General features: G+C 44.9%; 1 protein-coding gene across 1 annotated transcript; it reads right to left on the bottom strand.

Moving 5' to 3' along the window:
* Nucleotides 1-2,283: 2,283 nt before the first annotated feature.
* Nucleotides 2,284-17,083, bottom strand: LOC138580930 (serine protease 33-like). Its single transcript, XM_069651863.1, has 6 exons — nucleotides 16,851-17,083; nucleotides 12,806-12,910; nucleotides 9,814-9,976; nucleotides 6,541-6,812; nucleotides 5,116-5,288; nucleotides 2,284-3,644 (listed from the first exon to the last, which is right to left on the bottom strand). Exons 1-6 carry the CDS (start codon nucleotides 16,900-16,902, stop codon nucleotides 3,327-3,329), a joined length of 1,083 nt encoding a protein of 360 aa, XP_069507964.1. The 5' UTR covers nucleotides 16,903-17,083; the 3' UTR covers nucleotides 2,284-3,326.
* Nucleotides 17,084-24,653: the final 7,570 nt, after the last annotated feature.

The following is a 24,653-nucleotide window of genomic DNA, read 5'->3' as shown; positions in this document are numbered from 1 at the left end:
AAAAGGTGCTGGAAGGACTCTTAATGCAAGAGACTGAGCTCCTGCAGGCAGCAGCTTTTATACTGCCGAGCCCAGCACAGAGGCAGGCTAATTGCTTGCACCTGGATCAGCACACCTGCATAGAATCGGCCTCCTCCCTTTCTTTTCCTGAGCTGGTGGAAGCAGAGCTGATCCCTAGGGCTTCTGGGGATTGTAGTTCCGATGATGGAAAAATAGGAATAGCCAGGAATAGATAGTTATAGCCAAGTGCATTGCGGTAAGTGTAGTTTGTTGGAAAAAATAGAAAAGCACCAAAGTCTTGTAAATGGGAAATAAGGTCCAAGAAGTGAATAGTTGATCCAAGAGTTTTCTGCAGATAAATGATTAACAACTTGTCCATATTGATCGCCAATGTATGCGCCCATGGCGCAGGCATGACAGCTTCTGAGAAGGTGAAGCTTCTTGGCAAGATCTGTGATGTGAGGGGAGAAGGAGTCAAAGATGACATCAAGGTTTTTAGTCTCACAAGAAGGTGAGGAGAGGGGACCCAAGGAGGGCAGCCAGAGAGTGGGAGGAAAGCATGGAGCAGGGGTCCCAATGAGAAGGATCTCAGTCTTACTGGCATCAAGACAGATTTATTAGCCGTGTACCATGCCTGAATAGCTCTCAGACTGTCAGCAATGCGAGAGGAAGAAGAGGAGGTAGCGGAGGGAAGATTGAAGGAGAGCTGTGGGTCATCAGCATAACGTTGGAATTGAGGAGCGAGGGAAGAAATCAAGTGGGCCAGAGGGGCAAGGTAGATGTGCAAGTGCCACAGCGATAGAATAGAGCCCTGAGGAACCCCGCTAGTAGAGAGTGAGATAGAGGAGAGGAAAGGGCCCAGTTGCACCTAGGAAGGTCGATTGGATAGGAAACAGGTCAACCAATCCAGTGCCAGATCCGTGATAACAATTGTATCAAGGAGCAAATTTATGAGGGTGGCATGATTGACTGTGTCAAAAGCAGAGTGCAAATCAAGGAGGATGAGAACAGAAGGCGTGTTGGAGTTAAGGTTTGAGAGGTCTTCACAGGCATTCAGGAGAGCAGTTTCCATGCCTCTGGATTCTTCGAAGCCAGACTGGTCGTCATGGAGACAGCCAACAGATTCAGTGTGGTGGGTCAGTTGGGAGATGACCAACTTCTCCAAGAGTATGCCCGGGAAGGGGGTCATGGAGGTAGGGTCATAGTTAGCTGGGCAGGAGGGGTTAGCGGGTGGCTTTTTTACGAGAGAGTGCACAAGGGAGCGCCAAGGCAGGAGCGAGAGAGGAAATGTTGTCCTTGATAGTTCTGGTGGAGCAGGGGTTCACCTGTTTGGAGGAGACTTTCAGATAGTAGACAGCTTTAGAGACCTCATCCGGTCGTGTTGTTTGTGAAATGGGAAGCCAATGCAGTACATAGAGCCTGGGATGGAAGCGGAAAAGTGGAAACTGCAGTAGGATTGGCAAGTTCCTTACAGATTTTGAACAGTTCAGCCGTATTGTTGGTGGACCCGGATATGCAAGCTTGGATATGGGCCCTCTTCTTGGAGCATATGGAGAGACGGTATTGCCTTAGGAGCAGGCGACAGCATTCTTGTGATGGGATAGTGTAACATGCTAGAAACTGGGTGAAATAAGACCAATAAAAGTTGTCTTCAGTTTCAGCATGATCACGTGTTCTTGCTTCTTTGCGTGCTCACGCTGAGCACCAAGTGCAGTTCTCATCTTTTCGGGAGTCAGGGTACCAGTTGGGTATGGCAGGGCGCAGGAGTGCTGCATGGTCCCATTGTCCTTAACAGTATAAGAAAAGTCACAATTTGTCACTAGGACCAGTGAAATGATTTTTACCACCCAAAATGAAGTGATACTTGGCCAATCCCATACCACCCTTCCCCGGCCCCCTCTCACACCCATGCACCTCGTACGCTTGGGCAGCATTTGCTGCATGACGTATCAGCATGGCACACCCTGCTAGTGGCAACCTGGGTGATCACCTTGTCTTGCATGCACTAGAAATGGTCTTTTTACTTACGGTGCCACCTTCAGACAGTTCCAATTTTGGGATTAGCATCCCCCGTCTTTGTTTTTCTTTTTTCTTTTTTTCTTCTGTTTTGCAACATGTAAAAGCGCATTCTGCTGAATCCTATTTTTATCGGGATTTGTGTTCTATCAATTTACTGAAAACACTTTCCAAAGTGAATGTTATCATGTTTATTTTCATCAACATATATTGTCAAATATAACCTATAACATGATTAGTTTAAGATTTTGAAAATCTCACAGAATAAATATTTACATAAATAACATATATGGCCTGAAAGACATCACAAAATCTCATACATTTTTTAAAACATTAAATAGCTAAATATGCAAAGGCCCGTAATGATTATCTGAGCTGAACAATGAACCTTTATAAATTAGACGCATTCTGATCAAAGTGAACAATGAAGGACATTCATTAACTGCAATAAGAGTGATGTAAATTAAATGGAAATGTACAGGACATATCGGGGAGGGAGAACAGGCCAGTTTGGGGCAGGATCCTTCAGTATCATGGAGGTGTGGCCATTTCATGGACCCTTGCTTCTTCTCAGCCAATGGGAGCCTTTATACTTAAATGATGTCCCATAATGTGACCTCAGTCTGTTGTCGCATCCTGTGACTTAACACGTGGTTGAGATTTCTCAATGCTGCTGATCCCATAAGGTAGCTGGGGTCTTCCCCGCCATCGCTGCCTAGCATGCTGATGGCCAGATGGGATCCTGTTGGGGACAGATGGTAGGCTGTGCACTATGGAATCCACATGTTACAGCAGTTCTGGAGAGGTGGAACATTTCACTAGAGAGGGAAGTAATTTTGCCATGTTATTCACAGGGCGTTGTCTCTCTCACTACACCTTTTTGTTGGGGAAGAGGGGCAGGGAAAGCGTCGAGAGATGGCGGGTACCAGCCCATTTGAGCAGGGAGTGACCACAATCTCTGAGGTTATGGGGCTGTACTAGTTAGTGCAAACAATTACAATAATAAATATGACCATCAATAAATAATCACAGATACATTTCACATTCTATTTTATGGCCCACTGAAGAGCCATGACAGGAATGTTCTGAAGACTTTCCGCTCTTCTGGTGGTGGGTCCAGGCTGTCATAACTTTATTTGGGGTCTCTGGCAGGTGTGCCGGTTTCTTCTCATGCACAATGATCTGGGTCCTTCATTGTCGCAATGCATTTGCCCAGAGATTCGCTCTCTAAAGGGATGGTTGCCCCTGGATACTCTGTCAGTGCAGGATGGAGGTGCCACAATATTGTCCATATCCAAAAGCGTCCCTTTTTAAACGATTCTTAACAGCCTCATGATGAAAATGGCTGTGACAATGAGGATCAGGCTGCAGGCAGGAAGATGGGCCCTAGAGCTCACCCTGGACACACTCGGGAACTCCCTTTGGACCACGCTGGCAGCTGAGATATTGAGGGTCAGGGTTGTGTCCCCAATCTCTGGCACATATTGCTTGATCCAGTCCACGTAGGCGGTGACCTTGCTGTACACTCCTGGCCGGTTCACCTGTGCGCAGCCCTCCCCAAAGCTCGAGATTCCCACCAGCAGCCAGGCGCCGTCCTGTCTGCAGACCAGTGGCCCTCCGGAGTCGCCCTGAAAAACACAAGGATGCATGTATTATTTCCTCTGTGCTGTGCATCCTTTGCTGACCTGGTTCTCTCTCCTGCACGCTACAACTATTGCCATAATGATAGATTAGAAATCACCTGCGAAGCGTATCTCCAGCAACATGTGGCATCAACCCATTACTGCGCAGCAAACAATACAGAGGACAAAAATGTTACAAGAGGCTATTGGTCACCATAAACCACAACCAGAGACTGGGAAAATGGGTTCAGTGTGACTACGTTGGTGCGAGATATCTCCTGCCATAGAACCAAATATCCTGCCTAATCCTACTCTGCATCCCACCATAAACCACAATCAGGTACCCGGAAAACAGGCCCCAGAGATGCATAGTGCTGAGCCTAAGAATAATGACCGTCAGACAGAGCAAACATATCTTAGTCTGCTCCTAGCTGTGAACCTACCTCAGAGTGCCACTACCGTGAAACACGAGGATGACCACTACCAGCTCATCCAGATCCAGAATGTAATCCTGGAACAGCTCCCTCGTAAGAATAAACCACAGACTCCTGGCACTCACCTCTCCAACCACTATTCTCAACCTCTACTTTACACCAACCCACAATAGAGTGCGGCTATACCCCTCGATCAATTTCGGCCTAGTTGCTCACATACAAACAATACTCCATGAACACCTCAACATCCTGCTAGAACGCAGGCCTAATGCCACCAAAAGGCAGTCTCAGAGACCAACCACCTGACTGCACACATTCAACAGATCTCACACTAGCTGCACACATATTGAGTGCACCCAAGCACCCTATACTACCCTACTCTCCCGACTGACCTGGACTACGGTCCCCAAGGGCGTTCAACCCACAAGCACTTTGAGCTCATACCAATGATATATAGAGCGCTATATAAATGCCAAATAACAATAACAAATAACAATAACTGTGGTTGGAAGAGCCAATCAATATGGATATGTCTTCCTTCTAAGGAAGTTCGCTCATTCTCTGGCCTTCAAAGACGCAAAGCTAGGGCATTACGTGGGGGTGGGGAACATAGTTTTTTATTGACGCATAGGATGAGGGAAAACTGTGCAATACCCATTGAGGATAGTCAATGGCTCTTGGTCCTCATTGCCCGGCTCCTTGTAGTGGGCAGATGAAATACATCAATGCTCCAAAATGAAAGAAAATGCTTGTGAAGAATACCCCTGCATTTCTTAGTCAGGTGGAGTTTTAAGCATGCACGTACAAGCAAAACCTTTGTTGGTGATTAGATATACGCAATCTAGGGACAGCACATTAAACCAATGATTCTGGAACAAAAATGTCTTCCCTCAGGATAAAAGATTAAAGAAGATGTTGATTAACATGGGGTGTGAGGATGATGATTGGAAAACAAGACGCAAAAGAAGGGTTGCATGCCGGAACTGTCAAACTGTCATACGGGGCACTTTCTGTTGAGTGGAGAGCTACTCAGAGTAACTCACCTGGCAAGCATCCTTCCCTCCCTCCGCATATCCTGCACAGATCATGTCCTCCTTCACCAGGGTGCTGTTCACATCCAGTTTGTCATTCCCGATGTGGTAGAGCTTGTCACATGTGCCAGCATCTATCAGAGGCAGCTTGAGCTTCTGCAGGGTGCCGGGGGAGGGGAGAGACACTGCAAAGTACAAATGGGATTTTTTTAAAAAAATGTTTTGTATTCTCTTTTCTAAACTCCTTTCCCAGCCTACCATCCTTGATTTCATTTTGCCTTAGTTCCACCTTTTGTTTACTTTCCCTCAGCAATCCCCTGCTCCTTCATTGCCTCTTCTGTACTTGATACTTTCCCTCTCGCCCAAAATTGTAGACAAATATCAGACTTTCGTGAACCTCCCACCCAAATGCCCCAAAGCAAATTTCACTGAATTCATGCAGGTTTTTTATTTTTTTCTGAAAAGATAGCAGAAATATTTTCAGAGTTCTGTTTTCAGTGTTACTATAGAGTTTTGTTGCATTTGACTGTGGTTGCCTTGTAGGCATTTGTATGAATTGCCTATATTCAGTTTGATCTTTTCAATGTCATGGCAATATTACATTTTAAATGATCTACTGGACATTTACATTTTTATCTGGAATCTATGAATCTAAATGACGTCACTATACCTTTAGCCAACACACCATTCTGACATAAAGCTGGAGAAATCTTTACATGCCATTCTAGAACCGAAAGGTACATTGCTTTTTAGGATACAGCATAACTAGTCCAAACTCAGAACCTTGTGCTTAGTCCACAAAGGACTGCAACAGATCGGTTTTGCCAATTAGCTTGCAATACTGGTAATGTGTGATCGCAAGTGCGCATTTTATGCATTGTTTGAAATTTCTTAACACTATCAAATGCAGGTTTTCTGCCTGGATAAGCACTCCCAATTGTGGCTTGCAGCTAATGAATGAACGCAACGATGTGAAGCGGTTTGTTAAAGAATTCACTAGTTGGTCGAGGAGCCACTGGCTGTCATATTATACATGGTGCATTTTTGTGTTGAAGCATGCGTTGCGTGCTTGCCACAGCTTTTTTTCCCCCACACAAAAAATGGACCTTACCACCTCAAGCGTTTGGACCAAGGTGCGTATAGAAATAATGTCCTGTTTGGTGACCCATAGCAGATGTTAAAGGTCTTCCTTTTGATCAGGTATAACAATTTAGGCGACGTGACATTACCACCAGTTATGGCCCACCAAACGTGGGGTTGTGTTAGTCATGATGAACAATATTCTGCTATTTCCCTTGACTCTTTTTAATTAAAAAAAATGTAAACCTATGCTCTCCTAGTATCTCAAAGCACCTAGGTCAAAACAGCTCTCATACAGATATGATGAATGGCTGTTCTACAAGCCACCTGGCGTATCATTCTTAGATGTACCATTACCTCCAGAAGAGATGAACCCCCAGCCAGTGACCGAGCAGATCATGCCAGTGGGGAACTGGACTGAGACATCGGGGAGGCAGACGGGCAGGATGTAGTCTGTGAAGTTCACCGGGGTTTGCAGCTCCAGCAGTGCGAAGTCTCCAGATGAGCCGTACTGTGAAGTGTAGCTGGGATGGACTTTGATCGTCTTCACTCCTGAGATCACGGCTTGGGGGCTATTGCCTGACAAGTGCAAGCTTCCAAGGGCAACTGAGGGTTTAGCGATGCCCCTCCTGAAAAAGAACACAGACACAGTAAATCTCTGTTTTAGCCTAAATCATTCATGCAGAGACCTGGTTATGCAGAGTTGCTCTTAAAATGAAAACATATTCTCTAATAATCTGTTACCTTCCATTTGTGCCATATATGGTGATCCATTACTCCATAAATGTACCACAGCAGTCTTATATTGAGCCCTTTGCTCTTGTTCTCCACCCTCTTGTCTCTTATTGTGACCACAGGAACACTTGTCCCCTGCAATCTTCAGCCTCTTGTACCATATTTACCAATTTTAAAGATGTCAATGTCCATATGACACCCCTGTCCCTCATTTCCTCCAGTATAGTTTCTGAAATGCTGGTGCTTGAAATCCTGTGCTACTGCTGTTGTTGCACCCCTCTGAGCTCTCCTAGGCCCATCCTAAACCTTTTGGGGATCTAGCCTCCCAGGCCCATCCTTATGCTTCTGGAGTTCTAGCCTCCAGAAAGAGACACATTCTCCAGATGAGGCTTAAAGAACTAGAAAAACAGCACTGGGTTTGGCTTTCAGGGCTGACTAGCTTACCCCAGAACAGGTCACCAGTTCAGATGTGGGCTCTATGGCTATCTACATTATACTAAATGTGGTGCTCGAATCTGTACACAATACTCCATGTGTCACTGCATGGTCTTCCTGATTAAACCATAGTGATATGTGATGAGAATGGGAATGAAGAGCTGGGTACACTTCTGGGGTGCAAGCAACTCTGTGGGTGATTCTTTGGTGCAACCTTTTTTATCTCATGTTGCGGTCCCAGCTCTAACGTCTTCTTGATTGAGGATAGTGGCCTGCTTTTCAACCTCTATTTGTACCTCTACCTTTTTACTCTGTGTGCTATGACTTGTTGAAACATGACCTGAAATTCCCAATCAGCCTTTCAGGATAGACAACTGCAATCTGGAAGCAGGAAGCAGATGGGCCTTAACAACAACTGCTGTAGAAAGAGTGGAGTTGCCAGACCTCAGTGTTCCAGTACAACAGCAGGAGGTGGGAATCTCCAAGCAACAAAGACCCGCAGGAGGATTCAATTGTCTGGCCATTGTGTGTCGTCCTTATTCATTAGTCACTCCTAATTCTGTGAAACATCTGAATTAGCAGCAAGTGAACTGTTTCTTTTATCTGCTGTGGAGGGAGCAATCTGCGCCTCTTCACTTAGTTTCTGATGGAAGAACGGTCAGGAATCAAATGATGAGAACAAACTCAAACTCTCTCCCCCATCTTCCCCCCCTTGCTCCACCACTCCCTACAGTGATACGTAATTTTTTATAGTTATATGGTACTCTTTAGTTTGAAGCATTTGCCCCCTTAGGTTAATGTTACCTTTGTAGGTCATCGGTGTGTGGTGTGTTTTGTCTCTGGTCTCTGCCCCACTTATTTCATACATCCACATAAACTGGCTCACGACTTGTTCTCATCTTTGTGCTATTGTGCTAAGACCCTTTGGGGGGAAGGCCCCTGCCATCTGCAAACGTATTATTTAAAGTAAATTCTGGTCAAAATTGACATCCCGGGACTTCATATAGAACCAGTGGTAGAAGCTGCCACCCGTTAACTGCCAATGAGCCAGCCCAGCATAGTTTAATTTGTACTTTTGTTTGTGTCGGAGGTCCAAGCAATGCCAGGTTATGAACACAGCCTGCTCTCAATCAAGCCTTGCTGTATGGAGGCTTGGCACTTTCACAATGAGTTTTTGCAACAGTCCATGACAAAAGAAGCACTCCTCTTGGGGCTAGCCAGAATCCGTATAAAGGATGTGTGCGGCAACGCATATGAGACAGGAAGACAAAGAATTACAAAAGAAGAAGCTCTTCATTTGGAAATGATAAACTTGAGAGGCACAGCTTCACCTCACTGATGAGGCAGTCTAGGCCGAAACATATGTCTGGTGTTGCTGGTGGTACTCTTGTTCAGAGGAGATTTGCAAAGCATTTCAGTGCTGGACTGCCCTTGTCGGTGGGACAAAGACTGATATACAAATGAAGATTTCTCCTCTGAGAAGGGTACAGTGAGCTAGAATGTGGTTGTAGACCCTCCTGAGATGAAGAAATTCAATAGAACAGGGTATTTAATCCATGTTCATTTTCGGTAGAGGGGCTCCCACACTCCTATGTAACTTTGTAAAACTTTGGGTTTCACCCTAAATTGCCCATGGTAATCCAGATGTGGACCCCTTGCTCTCTGTGCTTAGAGGGGCACAGCTTCACCTCACTGATGAGGCCCGACAAGGTCGAAAAATGTGTCTGGTGTTGCTGATGGTACTCTTGTTCAGAGGAGAATTGCATAGCAGTTAAGTGCTGGACTGCTCTTGTGGGTGGGACAAAGACTGACATGCAAATAGATTTTTTCTCTTCTGACAAAGGTACAGTGAGCAGCTAAAACATGTTTGTATGCCCTCCTGAGTGGAAGAAATGTCATAGAACAGGGTAATCGACCCATGTTCGTTCTTGGGGGAGGGGCTCCCACACTCCTTTGTATAAATGCGTGTGGCTAAGCTTATGAGACAGGAAGATGAAGAATCACACAAGAAGAAGCTCCTAATTTGAAAATGATCAACTCGACGTCGGACAAATAGAAGGAGGAAGGGGAAAATATTGAAATGTTTTAGGGAGGAGAGGAAGGAGATAGATCTTAATCACTGTGGACTTCATGAGAATGATCAAAACGTCCTGTTTTATGTACCTCCAATTTTCAATATACCACCTAAATATGATTTGGGATCACATGGAATATTTACAGCCTGGCATACAGATCAAAAGATCCGTACACAGCTTTCTGCAATTCTACAGGTAGGACATGCCACAGCAAGGGGGTGGTAAATTAGAGGCGATTCTACAAAGTTGTTAGATAGTTAATTTGCATACCAGAGATCACACAGCATCTTGCACCGAACATAAAAGCTTCACTTGAGAGGTTTATCTGTCCTTATTCATAATGTTCCAAAAGCTATATGGGAGATTACTGCTCCTGGGCACTTACATTCGGACGCAATGAGCGGCGCAGACCACCCATCGATCTGTTAACAGGGTCCCTCCACAGACATGGCGGCCTGATAGGCGGATGCTGACTTGCCAGGGCCACTCCCCACTCCGGGCGTTCTGCCCACCCACAATCCGACTTTCAAATCTGGGTCTTCCACAGGCTGTAAAAAAGAAAATATGATTTAAATATTCAACATAACAGATTAAGACAATTCATAATCACCCATTCCAAGCAGCAATGGGAGGCACAGGTCTTAAAAGGTCATTAGCACCCTGGGCGGGGGAGCCAGACAATCAGGCATCTAAGAACGTGGGCTGACACTACCAGTGAAAGCCTGCATTCCAAGCCGCCTAATGGCTGGCTCCCTTACCCGCCATCTTCCCCCGCCAATCCTGTTTTTATCTTGTTCCCGCACCCCTTGCCCCATCCCACTTACCTGATGGCGCCAGCGGGGATCCACCGCCGCAACTCCTTTCCCCATGTGGCCGCCATGGAAATGGAAAAGGGGTGCTGTATGGAGCACCGGCTTCCAATTCTCTGGTGGCCATGTTGGTATAGTATTTTGTCTCTGAGAACGGGACGCTGCGAGGTGTTCCGTTCACCGAAGAAAAGACTTTTAAAAAAACATTTAGCACCCATGCAGCGCACTACATCGGTGCTAATGGTGATATGCCCCTCAGTGGCTGGGCCCACCCTATGGGTAATGGAATGCCACCCTCATTAAGGGACTGTCGCTTAGCTCGGGCCCTTAACTTGGGTGGCAGACCTTTACCCAGAGGATGGGCCCGCCAACTCGGGGCACATCACCTGAATATAAACTCATGCAGCACTCCTTAACTATATGTGGTGATTACAGACAATATCAACATAGCTTTGACAGGATCGGAAATAGTATTTACTCCCCAAAATGTACATTAACTTCAACCTTTTTGTGTTTTATGAGCAATGTAGTTGTCATAGCGTCACACAGGGCATATCTGGTCAGTCTGGGGTGACCGTGCAAGTAAAAATTTACATGGACCAATGACAAGTGATTTCCACATAAACTTGGATGTCCACACTGCTACATAGTTGAAAAACAACAGGCCTACTGTCCTCTGCCAGAGCCACTGTCAGGAAAGATGTTCCATGGAACGCTTGGCAGAATGGTGGCATTCTCTTTCGGATCTGACATTGGTTACGAAGAATGAAAAGGTTTGCTAGCAAAATGTCACCAGGGCCTGGACACAGTAGAATACGGCACAGAGAGCTGTAGTGGTCTGGGCAGGATAAAGCAGTTTTTTGTTGTTTTGAACGTTGGGATTTGAAGGTAGGTGTCTGGGATAAGAAATTATACTTGGCTTCCAAAAATGGCTGGAGAAGAAAGGGCTTGAGGAGTGGAAGGGCTAGCAGGAGATGCCAGCGTAGCTTCACTATCAGTTGCTCATAATAAAACATATATCTTAAGGGGCTAATTGGATTGTTGCATTGCTGACAGAGTCTCAAAGGAGACTTTCTTCATGGGCAATGTATTGTTTGAGATGCTGGGACCCCCTCCCTAGTCTAGTTTGATTTCTAATCAGGTGCTTGTGAAGAAAATTATCAAGTCAGAGAACTTCAGAGAAGCGAGGGGTGGGGGGCTTTGGCTTCCACCTAGCCGGGCTCGGGTGCCATTAAGGACCAGCAATGGACTGATCTTGGCAGGCGTTTAGTTGCTTTGCCGGCTCCAAGACTAGGCCCATTTAAAGCCTTAAGTGAAGCTGTAGTGATACAGTGTAGAGATAGCACAGATTGGCATCTAGGCTCTTAAAAAGTCACAGCTAAGTAACTGATTCTGTGAGTGACCCTGGGCAGGTCACCACATCTCCAAGTGTTCCAGAGTCAAGGAGAAGTACTTATCACAATTCCTCCTTTATGGGAGAATTTTCAAGTTCCATTGTTTTACTTACTTATTTTACAAAAGGAACATAACCACAGCAACGTATGGATTCTGCTGGTTTTTAAAGATTGCTTGTTGTTTGTTTGTTTTGTTTTGTTTTATTACTTGTATTGCGCACCAGACCCAGGGGTAACCGGACGCATTGCATATGACAATTTACAGCTTAGTTACAGAAACACAAGGCAAATATGGAGACAAAAATATATACAAGGTAGAAAATAATGGTACAGGTATTTACAGTCCTACTCAGGCAGGCGGTGAAGGCTGAGAGGTAGGTGTGTGCAAAAATACAAACAGTGGAAGGACATGTGGAATAGGTCAGGGCAGTTAGTAGTCTATTATTTGTCCACGTCTTTGATCCAACTTGTAAGGTTGTGTCGGAAAGTGGGTTATGGTTGATCTGTCCGCAAGGTGGATGGTAGGGAGTTCCATAGTTGAGCTGCTTTGACCTGGAAGCTACAGCCACCAACTCTGAACAGTTTAAATCTAGGTGTTGAGATGTTGTTAGAGTTTGAGGACCTGGTGAGTCTTGTAGGATTTATTCTCGTGAATCTCGTAGAAAGGTAACGAGGTGCAGCATTGTTTAGACATTTGTAAACAAGTGAGGCTACTTTTAGCTGGATTTTCTCATGAGTTGAAAGCCAGTTATTGGCTCTTCTAAATTCAGTAATGTGGGCTCTTCTGGGAATACCTAATGCTGCTCTAAGCGCGTTGTTCTGCAAGATTTGAATTCTTTTGATAACTTCCTTACTGGCCCCAATGTAGAGTGAGTTGCAGTAGTCCAACTTCGATAAAACGAGAGCTCTAGCAAGTGTGATGCAGCGATTATTGGATAGGAAGGGTTTGCCTGCTCTTATCAGTTTGCAGGTGTAAGCGGTGGCAGAGCCATCGCATTCACCTGCTTGTTTCAAGATAGGGTAGAGTCCAAATAGAAACCCAGCGTTTTGAACACGTGAGCAGAGGTGATTTGATTGAAATTTGAAAGTGAATTTGTTTAGAAAGTGGATATGCTGTCAATACAATAGTTGTTGTGTGCCATACACCCTGCCATTTTATGAAGATAGTACTTACTCTCGTTCGGCTGCATATTACTGCCAGTAGTGGCGTCAAAGGTCACGGTGTCAAAGGTCGTGGAGCCAGAGGTTGTGCTGACATTGGACTTCACATTGTTGGTGCCTGAAGAAGAAGAAGAAGAATTATAATGCATGGTGAACATTCACACCTGGGAAGCACAAGCCTGTTACTGGTAAAGCCCAAACTACTAATAAGACTAACTTAAATACATCCAAAAATCTTTTAACATATCCTCAAAACTATGAGAATTTGAAGAGAAGGCTGGGTATTGCTGTATACCATGTACCTTGCACTGTTTCCATGATCTGCAGGGTAAATAAATAGAACTAAAAAACTGCTAGAAACAGTAGAAACAGTAATAACCTTTTCGAAACGAATTGCATTAAAAAAGATGATTTCATATTTTGCTTGGAAAATTTAATTTATAAAATAAAGTTCTGAATTAGTTAAAATCTCACCATTGATAAAAACCTGAGATTTGAACCTATTATTTTTAAAAATATATATACCAACGTAACAATGTAAAAAGCATGCACCTTTTGCAGTAAAAAGTAAAGCACATTAAAGCGAAGCCTGAAGGAAGGATACATGTATCCCCCAGACCCCAAGTGATGCTCCTTGTTAACCTCACCCTACTGACCCATGTTGTCTCTCCTATTAGCCATCACAGACCTCCATCACTGATGTTATTATTGGGGTATTTATTAAGCTTGGACCTAGTTTCGGGAAGCAACCGAGCGCTTTAAACTCATAGTGGAAGGATACAATGAGGGAAGCAGAGAAACAAGAGAGCGGAGAGCTATTAAGATGATATTAAGATGATGCTTGTGAAAGACAAGACATCACTAAATGATATTCAGGCCTATAGTAAGTGCAATGGCATGGTGTCAGATGGATGGCATGTTGTGCATTTACATGAAGGGTTAATAGGATCTTGGGATTTGGTTACAGTTCTTGATAGAGTTCAATGGGGTACAATTGTAGCAGTACTCTTTGGTACCATGCATTCAGGTTCGATTGTTCATGGACGTCTCCGGTTGGCATGGTTTCGGTGCAAGCTTGGTGTAGAGCGGATTGTTCTAGTGGAGTCAGGGATGGAGAAGAGGGAGGAGGATGGTTAAGTAAAGGTGAACTGGCCAAAAGGGGAAGGGATTTCCCTACGGACAGATGCCCCTGCAGATGTTGTCGGGGCTGGGACGAGTGGATCATGTGGACTAGGAGTACGTTAGTCATTTTCCCACCACTGTATTTTCTAATATCCTTCATACTGCACTACAAGATGCCTGATGTTAGCCTATTCTGGACCTTAGAAAATATAGAGTAGGACTATAAGGTTAGACTGTCTACTGTGCTAGAAAAATCCTATGACTCCAGATCTTAAGGCAGCCGGGCTCCCACGGTTAGAAGGCGGTTTAAGATAGCCAGTCTACTTTGTGCTTTGAGGAGGACTTTGAGGGTAGCCGGTCTATAGTGCCTATAATAGCATATGAGGGTAGTTTGTCTTCTTCACACTGTATCACACAGTGAGATCAAAAATGAGCTCCATCTGAGCTTAAGGTACTTATAAATGCACCACTTCGGTGGAGATCTACCACAGGCACGGCTCTGTCTCCACACACTTTAGAATGCAGCTATGACTATGTCAAATTTGGTCTAACCTGACACATAAAGACTTCGCCCTTACACCAGACTTGCCTCAACACCCCTGCCATTAGAATACAGCGTCGACCTATGCCACTTTTTCAGTCTAGCTGGGCACACATCGAGTCTCTCACATTAGCGCTCTGTCGTGACCTCCCTCAGTACCCGTCCACATGCTTGCCCCTTGCGTTGCTTAAAGGAGCCTAGCCAGCCCACCTAATGCCTAAACCTGGCCAAATGCACACACGCACTGTAGGCCTTTCTGAGAATCTTCCCATTCCTGGACTTCGGTCCCCGAGGGCGTTCCTACTACAACACGCGTTGAGGCCATACAAATGAGAAAAGGTGCTATATAAATGACGACAATACAATACAATGTAATACAATACATGTCAGACTGACCGACATGTGATGGGCACAGCTCCGATGCTATTAGCCTACCAGAAGAGTCTACCCTCTTGGAAATTGTTCTTCCGTACCCATAGGCCAACGGGTAAGTAGTTAGAAGTTGATCGAGATCTGTCTGTGTGGGACAGTGACTGACATCCCAGGCCAGGTGTACATGGTGCCAGATCTGTGTTTAGATCAGACTGTTTCTGAACAAAAGGGAAAATGGGGCAACTAGAGGCACTTTTTGAATATTAACGAGGCATCAGATACATGTCGCCTCCATTGCACACATCAGCAAAGGCTTGCAATGAGACTGCCTGCAAGGCACAGCAGGCATCAATTCACACTGGGGCATACACTTGAATACCCTCTCCCTTCGTACCACATATTGAGGAATCCATCTCTGGTGCAGGCACGCGCCGATGATCTACTATGTGAATGGTTACGGCTTGCCTTAGGCCGATGGCAGTGTATTGTGACCATATGAGTGGTTGAAAGCCATTGATATATCTCCCCATGAGTCACAAAGAGGAGGGAGAGGAACCCCCCCACCTTTATACCTCTGCCACTTCGCGCTCGGCCACTATGATTTGGAATTGCAAGCCTCAGTATTGAATCAGTGCGATGTGAAGCCTGCGCCAGGTGGCAGTCCTTGCAAATGCTAAATCCTTTTATACCTCTAGCCCTCTTTTCCTTTAATGTACTAATTTCTGTCATTTGGGCAACAAACATGGTGTGCCTTACGAAAATAAAGAAGAAAAAGGAATAACAGAAACTCTGCTTATAGGGTGCTCTCATTTCTGTTGGAGGGTGCGTTCACCGGATTTGCAATAGTATTTATTAGAAAAATGTCCCTTTTGCTTTCGCTGAATATTTTCCAAAGCTGAATACTATTACTAACTATACTACTTAGCACACCAGATGCCACTGCCTACTGTCCCTAAACGCTCACAGCTAACTGGACCCACCCACTTATTACAGATGCAATGATCGCATACACGTGCGCACCCAGCCCAGGGGCGGGGACTAATAAATCTCGCGACACTATCCAGGTTGCCTGTTCTCTGGGGTTTTAGGACGTGGCGTAGTTGGCAGGAGTTATGGCATATCACGCAGCACGTCTCTGCTTTACACAGCATTTGGTATGCCTGCTGGCCTGACTCCAGGCCCAGTCATGCCGTAAGAGAGGAAGTGCCTCACAGTATCTGCAGAGAGCTGCAGCGTGCACTTGTCACGCTTGGAAAAATGATTGCAGGCGATTTAGAAGAGCTGGGGAGAGTCCTTTGCATGTAAGGCGTGTGCTTGAAATTTAGTCTATTGTGACTAAAATGGCAGCAGGTCGATTCTGCTGACATGAAAATAAGCCACACAAATGAAGTCCCAGTAGTTCCAATATCTCTCCAGAGCACGAGATCACTTCATGAGACCATAACGGACATTCTAGCCTTTATGTATTTATTTTATATTGCATCCCCCCTCCCCCGCATGCTTCCGCTGTAATTGGGAATTTGCAGGCATGATGTCACTCCCTTGAATTATGGAAATAATTGAAGAGCGTCTCATTATTTCTGTGAATTATGGTTTTTGCAACCATTAACGCATGGCCAATAACAAAAGACGTGCTGAGCGCATGCTAACCTTTGCACTGGTGCACATTAGCCGTAAAGTGGTCTGCTTAAGTCTTTTGTCAGGGTTCTTACCCTTGCACCACTCAGGAGATGCGTTCATTTGAGCAGAGGCCTTTCTCCCATCTTTTGGCCCTCTTAACCATTAAACATAATTAACCCAGGCCAATGTTTGATGTGATATTTCTCTCTATGTGCATGTTATTTGCTGTCTCCAAGGTAATGTGCCTATTTAATGCTGAAAGCTATGGGGAAGAACGACAACGGCCAGACTCTTGGCCTCCCATCACAATTATGCCGACTCAAAACCCCACCTTTCCAAGCAGAGCCACGATATTCCAAAAAAGAAAAGTCACTAGTCACTCCAGATGTAAAAAGCACCTTACCCAGGATGAGGATGAGGAAGAGAAGTGCTCCCATCAGTGAGGTGGGTCCCATTGTCTGGCTCAGTGGTGGCAGCTGTCAAGTGTATCCACTTTGTTCTGTTTGCACCAGGACTGTCTGCTTGCCTCGGGGTATCCGGGGTTGTCTTCCTGGCTATGCTGTGAAGACGGTTCCACTTGTCTCTGCTGCCCAAGCTTGCCCTCTTGTGTTCCACTTGTCTCTGCTGCCCAAGCTTGCCCTCTTGTCTCCGCTGCCAGTGTTTCTGCCTGGAGTGAAAACACATTTCTTCTTATATTGTCCTCCCAGAGGGGAAGTCAGAGAAAAGATCACAGATGGCGTAATTCTAAAGTATTCACCCATTGTGCTAATCCCAGAACCAGGCTCTTCAAAAATGTGGACTGACCAGTTCCCGGGATTTCAGAGAAGGTTGCCTCCCTGCATCCCCTCCCACACTGAATGTGCCACGTTGCTTTCCTCGATGCACACGTGATGATGTTGGCTGCGATTGTGTGGCTGCAGGGCTGGAAGCTGGTAAAGTTTCAACAGGTACCATATCTTGTGAGCGATCTGCAGACTGTCCCGCTGTGACGTCAGTGTCCGCATGTGACTCACAGCTCCTGGCAATGGAGAACGCCAAGAGCTTAAGGATCAGGAGTGAGGCAGGTAGAACATGACTGGCGGATGAATCTGATTAGGTAATGCTTGTTGTGAACTACTAGTACTTGCATTTACTCACGGGACGAGGAATCAGTATGGTACAGTGCATAATCACAACACAGGAATCATAGTGTGTCAAAGTAGACTATGTGCTTGGTGCTGGCATTTGCATTGTTACACTAACATTGTGCAGGTAGTAAAAGTAATGTCACATACCCCATGAATGACTGCCATTCGTACAATTACAGGAAGTGACATCACCTAACTGTTATACCTGAAAATTTCAGAAATGTTGACACCACACAGATTTTGCAGCGTGGACTGGTTGGAGTTGTGCAACTTGGGAGTAGCTTACATGGGTTGACGGGTGAAGGTAACATTTCATAGAGCAGCATTTTGACAGTTGTGCCTTAGGTCTGGTAAGGAGCCCCATTCTAATGGTCAGGGACATTATTGTTCCAAACCTCCTGGGGTTTCCTCCCCTTAGCTGTGGATGACGGATGCACAAAGTGCAATTTCAGATTCATATTATATCTGCAATTTTATGGCTCCTGACATTCAGGACAAACCAAGAGTGGGAATGCTTTAGGGGGAACCATGATATATGCACTGACAATCTTTGATTCCTATTGTCAGTGGGTGGATATACTTTACTGACTGACAGTTTGAGTGAGTAGGAGTTTAGGATGAAAATTCAGTGTTTGGTGGGGGCAAAGAGAGGACCGACACCCCTTACCCCATGGGCCATACTGTGAGTTATGGACCATGAAGAGTGAGCTCAGGGGAGATTGGGTCTGACCAGGACCCCTGCATCTTAGGAGCCCTATAATTTAATGGTATTACCCAATTTTATCAAATTAAATTGTTTGAATGGTACATCTGGCCAAATTCTGCCAGTACCATTCGATCGATTAAATTCGATTAAATTGGGTAATCAATAACGAACATGGGGAGCGAGGGTTGCGGGGGTGTCCCCTGTTCCCCATGTTCGGTATTGATGGCCATGGAGTGTTGCAGGGGCGTCCCACACTTCCTGAGGATTGGAGGCAGGTGACGTAAAAAATATGGAAAAAAAAGAGAAAAGGGGTCCCTGCAGCATCGGATGCGACCAAAGTTAGAGGGACGGAACTGACACCGCAGGGTCAGGAGAGGTAGCTGACGTGCAAGAAGTAAGTTGGTAGGAGGGGGCGGGGGATCTATTATTTGCAGGATTTGGCTGTGGTAAAATTGAATTCGTTGCAAACCTGACTACGGTCAATTCCGCCCGAACAATTATGCCACAGCCAAATCACACAGATCCAATTTAATGGACATTTCTATTAACTGCTTGGAGTTGGAGTGCACTTACCATCTAGCCCTATTTTTTTACATCTCAACTCAAAATTCCATACCTGTACGTGGCGGGCAGTGGTATTCATGTTCATGCATGATGTTGAGGAAAGAAAATGCCTATTTCACTCAAGGTATTGAGCACACTAGATCTTTACCTTCAGGTTCCAGAAGCTCTGGTGCTTTTGCTGTGCTTCTCTCCTGATGTCCAACAGATTGGTATCATTTGCGATCCTGTGATAACAAAAAGGGGGGTGCACTTAACCAAGTCAAAAAGGAAGATCTTCTTTGAATCATTCTGGAGTCGTCCGATGCCTAGATCCTAGAGTCATGCATGGTTAGTTCTGGGAGATCATTCAAAACCATCGTGAAGTCTGTGTACAGTGTGACGATTCACAATTTGTCATCACCTTTCCCGAAGGGGGAGCCCTTTTCCATGAGGCTAGGGAGGTGCTCTCGCTACGCAATGGTCACCCTAGGGGTGGTTTCATGTGGGAGGACCTCATGGGGAGGGACCCCGGATAAGGACAATCACCTGGGATTCAACCAATTGAATGTGGTTCACATTCCCTAGCCCTCTCTAATGTCCAGATCAACGACATTGAAAGTAAACCTATTTATTGTTGTAACATATGACCTAAAGGTAAAAGTACTAGGACGAGGAAGAACATAGTAGACATACAGATCATTGACTATGATAACTCCGGTACAAGGTGGCCCCAAGGAGGCATGAGGATTAAGTCAGTAACAAAAAAGGACTTGTGCAATCCACATTGGTGGAATGGGATACAATGTAAAAAAAAGAACAAAAGACTAGAAGATGTGTCAAGCCTGGCTGCAGACCCGACCTGAGCCATAAGAAGAAGAACAGCAGTGGTAAGAACAGCAGTATCCAGTCTTGTTGGGGAAAGCAGCTGGGGTATGAAATTTCCAACGCTGAAGATTCAAACACAGACCAGCCACTGGGGAGATTAGAGAGCGGCATGATGATGCCGAAGAAGTTCCATGCCCGCTGAGTGGAGGCAGACCGAATCCTTAACCAGCAAGACGCTGCAAAGCCACAAGTGCACAGGAGAGAAGCCAATGGAGCCAGAGAAGTGTGGCCCGGTCCCAGGAAGTCCCGGTAACATACCACAGCCCCAGAAGAGTCAAGGGGAGGTACGCAAGAACCAGAGAGGACCCAGGGGTTGGGGCAGAGTCGAAGGTGACTTTTCATCTGCCCAATAATAAGGAAGACATTAATGGGCATGAGGAGAGAAGGTTTGGGACCCTGAAGAGAAGAACATGGGATTCAGAGGAAATCTCCCTCATCACATTGTGGAGACACATCCCACTGACCTCCACAGAATTGTCTGGGACCCCAACAAAGAGAAAGCAAGCATCAGAGGAAAACTTCCTCAGCGCAGTGCTAATGAGGAAACCACTGGCCACCAGAGAAGGGTCTGGGACCTGAGCAGTGAGACATTTCTTTTCAATTTATTTTTAATTATGGTTGGTTTATTTCAAACATTTCATATCAATCAACTGTTTATCCATCTCATTAAAATCAATCAATTCCAAGAAGATAATCACATCAGGTACATTAGCAAAGATTCATACAAGAACCAATGATTCTCGTCTCAATAGAACAAGGTAGGATTCTTACACAACTTCTCAGATAGATGCACATAATTTACATTTAATAAAAAAAAGAAAATTAAAAAATCGATCCCATTCTGTTTATGATTTCCTCATTTGCCTTTGCAGGACCTCTGTCATTTGCTTATTATTAGACAACATCAACACGTCTTCCATATATTTAATTGCCCCTATAATGGCTGATTTATTGCCACCAATTAGAAAAGTATTCCACCATTCCAATTGTGTTATAAAGTTGGAGCCTGTTATAATCTCATGGAAATATGTCTTCTTCAATTCCTTTAATGCTTCACAATCAATAGCTAGATGTTCAAGAGATTCAGTCATGGGAACCTGGCCACAAAACCGACAATTTGAAGGGAAACCACCCAACATGCTTCTCTGGCTCAATGCTTCTCGAGTAGGTAGAATATTTAATCTTAACCTAAGGAATAGATTTCGGTACCAAGGGCAAGAAAATGTACTCAAGTACGATGGAAGCTTGTTCCCCCTCTACCTTCCAAACCCAAGTTTAATACAAGTTCATATTTAGATCTTTTGGGGATAGTATCAATCCAATCTTGGCAGCCAGGCTCCTGAAGAGGACATCTTCGGTAAGACCCAGGTCTCCCAACCATGACATACATTCAGCCTTCCAATGGTCAAGCACATCTCTCCCTCAACTATATACGCCTTTAAGTATATCAAAAGGCGGGGGAGCCTCCTAGTCAATACATTTCCCATAAAATGCCAGTATCTTCCATTTAATCCTTGATTGCATTGATTGAAGTCCTAATTCGAATCTCACCAGTGCAGTTGGGATGGGTCTGGCCAGGCAAAGCACTCTTTTCCAAAAATAACCCTCAATGGCCGCCCAACAGGCTTTGGGCCATCTAAGGAAAGACTCTGCACCGTATATCAAGATTGGCACCACCTTCTTTTTAAAGAAGGTTCAAACAAGTACCAACAAAAACGTGACCAATCCTTTGTGCAACATATGCCCCTGTGCAGTAAGGCTTTTACATTTGAGCCTGATGTTTTGCATCCATTGTTTTTCAGTATGGCTTCGATTCAGGGTCACACATAAATAGGTCACAGTATCTACACAATCAAGGGAAACCTTGTCTATCCTCCATTTAAAACCCAGCTTGTTTTCTCCTTTTATATTACCAAATCAAAATGTTCATCTTTTTGACATTAATGCTAAAACCATTCCACTCAAAGTATTTTGTCAACTCATTTAATCTCCGCTGCAGACCAATTTGTATCTGATCTAGGATCACAATGTCATCAGCATAGAGAACCCTGGGAGTAGGCTAGCCATAGAGCTTTGGGGGAAAAGCCCGAATAGGGGCCTGTCCTTCAATGTCGGCCAGGAAAAGATTGAACAAGGCGGGACTAAGGAGCAGCCTTGTTTCACCCCCTTTGATGTTTGGATTTCTTCCAAGATGTGGCCCTGAGTAGAAAGACGAACTCGCATATTCGTTTTTGAATATAGGGTCATAATTGCATCCACCAAGTCCCTCGGACATCCCCAGCATAGCAGCTTGACCCACAATCTTTCCGTGCCGACACTATCAAGGGCCTGCTCAAGGTCAATGAAGGCCTCATATAGTTTAGAAATTGTCTGCATGATTTTGGTCTTTAATATGTTCAGCAGGAAAAGGTTGAGACTTGTCCCCACTCCCCTGACAAAGCCAGTTTGTCTCGAGTGCAACCGCCTGGCCTTTCTGGCCCATGTTAGTAGATGGCAAAGTAGGAGGGAGGCAAATAGTTTTCCTATGGTGTATAGAAGGACAACGTGGCGATAATTTGCAGGGTCTTCCCTACCACCTCTTTTGAACACTGTGATAATGAGTGCCGACTTCTAGGATTTGGGCACTTCCTTACAAACTACAATTTGTCTAAACAACAAAAAGCAGAACTCTGACCGGATTCTGCTTTAAGATGTTATTATTGGGACCATCGGAGCCGGCGGCACTAGATTAATTTAGTTTGCTGATCAGGCAGCTTATATCTTCCCTATCAAATGCAATGCTCCATTTAGGCTTGGAAACATTTGACTTGGACGATTGAATTTTGGCCTTCAAAGCCAGGGACAACTCCAAAAATCTCGGGTCAGTAGGATCGCACTCCTTATCGGGCCCCTTGGAAAAAAGAGACGAGAAATGCTCACTCCAACTGAGTTTGGACATTGCAGGACATAAAGTGGCCAGCTGGTGAAAATCACTGTTATTTAGCATGGCCCAAAGGTCTCTACTATTTTTTTTGCCACTACCTGAATACACATGGCCTTGGAAGATAGTAACCAATTCCGATATTGTTGATTCCTTTTCCTTATTAAATGAAGACTTTCAGGCATATTCAGCTTTTGCCGTTTTCGCGGATCCCCCAGTAAACTTTCCTTTATTCAACCAGTTCTTTATTGTAGTAATGTACCCTCATGACCTCGGAACTAGTTCCTTTGGAACGGGTACATTTAAATTGCTGGAGCAGAACTTCATAACCCAGAAACATCCCGTGACCTGTGACAGTTGCCTAAAACCCTCTACTACTTTTATCACATCTCTTGGCCGTATATAAAGCCTATTCCCAGCCTGATTTACCTGGATGATCACACCTTCCATTTCAGGCCTCACCAACCCTCCCACCTTCCATGTAATTTTCAGGAGGTGATGGTCACTATTTCCCATTGGACAGACCTCCAAGGAAGCAACCCATCTAGAGACATTAACTTAAACAAAGTAGTAATCTAAACACGAACTTTGGACACCTCTAGACCATGCAAAATTAGCAGGTATGTCACTCCTAGTTTGGCCGTTTAGCATATCATAATTGCACGAGGGCATAATCTCTCTCACCCCATCAAAACAATTGAAACTAAGGTCTCAACAAATGAAGAAATGGGGATTCATCTCTTAAATAGATCCTGTATATCCAGGTAGCAATCAAATTGATGAAAGAGGCGCTATTCACTGTAGCAGGATTTGAGTAGAGATTAAAAATAAACAAACACAACTTTTGTAGCCCACCCACTCTTTCCCAGCTCAATGAAACTAGCTTAGCATATGGGTTTAAATGTACAATTTCCACCACTTTCAGGCCACAACACATCTTTATCAAGGAGAGGAGAACCGACGAAGGCCGACCCAAAAGATGGTTCTTCGCCAGCTAACAGCAAACCTTGAATCCATTACAAATAGGGGCACTGTAGAGCCAGTTCTCTTGGAGACAAATTACAACATTATTTTTTTTAAATCCGACCCGTCTGTATGGAGCAGATGTTCATGTCCCCTTGTATTCCAGGAGCACCATTGGAACTGCACCCCATTTTGTTGTTCTGGCTGTTAATTCTTAGAGGAATGTGCCAAAGTCCCACCAACCATGACCAATCTTGACAATTAGTTTCCATTAGTTTCTGTTCGGTGTCAAGCTTTATAGGTCTTTTGTCATTCATTGTAACAAGCCAAAGTAATTTTAAAAGACGGCAGATCAATATCCCTACGAGGCTTTCTCTGCTTTTATAGCTCGGGTGGTGTGAAACAGACGATGGCCCAGAAAGATCCACATCCACCATTTTGTTTGGATCCACTCTCAGGTGAGGATTTTGTATTTGGATTAATCTAGCTTTTTTCCTCACTTGCGGCTCCATGAAGAGAATTTTCTGAAATTTCAAACCCCAATGGAAGTAGATCATCAGCTGCTTCAAGTAACATGTTACGCACCAAGCTTGAGAACAAATACAAAGATACCCAATCCATTCGTTTTTTATTGACAAATTGTACAATCTTCAAGTCCTCTGATACTGATATTGATATTGATATTTTATTCATATCACGCTCGTACATAAGTGTTTCAGAGTGTGACAAGGCAAGGGAGGGGAACAGGGGAGAACAAAATAACGATCTTACTAGGCCCAGTGACATGGAGAACGCACAGGTGCATGAGAGCAGGGGGGAAGTGCATGGAAGGGGGAGAAGTGGAAAGTGCGGAGCAAAGGAGAAACGGATTAATAAATAAATAATAAAGGCAACAAACAGTGGTAGTGCAGCGTTTAAGGCAGCAGACAGGGTATGTCGGATAAGTGCAGGAAGAAAAGGGGGGGACTGTAAGGGTACAGATACAGACCCCAGTGCAAGGGGTGGCCCGGAGGCAGTGCGGGAGGGTGGCAGGGTGAGCAGGTACGTGGGCCCGGAGGACAG

Source organism: Ambystoma mexicanum, chromosome 3p (genome assembly GCF_040938575.1).
Source record: "Ambystoma mexicanum isolate Mex_15411 chromosome 3p, UKY_AmexF1_1, whole genome shotgun sequence".
Taxonomy (NCBI): domain Eukaryota; kingdom Metazoa; phylum Chordata; class Amphibia; order Caudata; family Ambystomatidae; genus Ambystoma; species Ambystoma mexicanum.
Note: the sequence above shows the minus strand (reverse complement) of the source record. Positions and strands in the feature narration are given on the sequence as shown.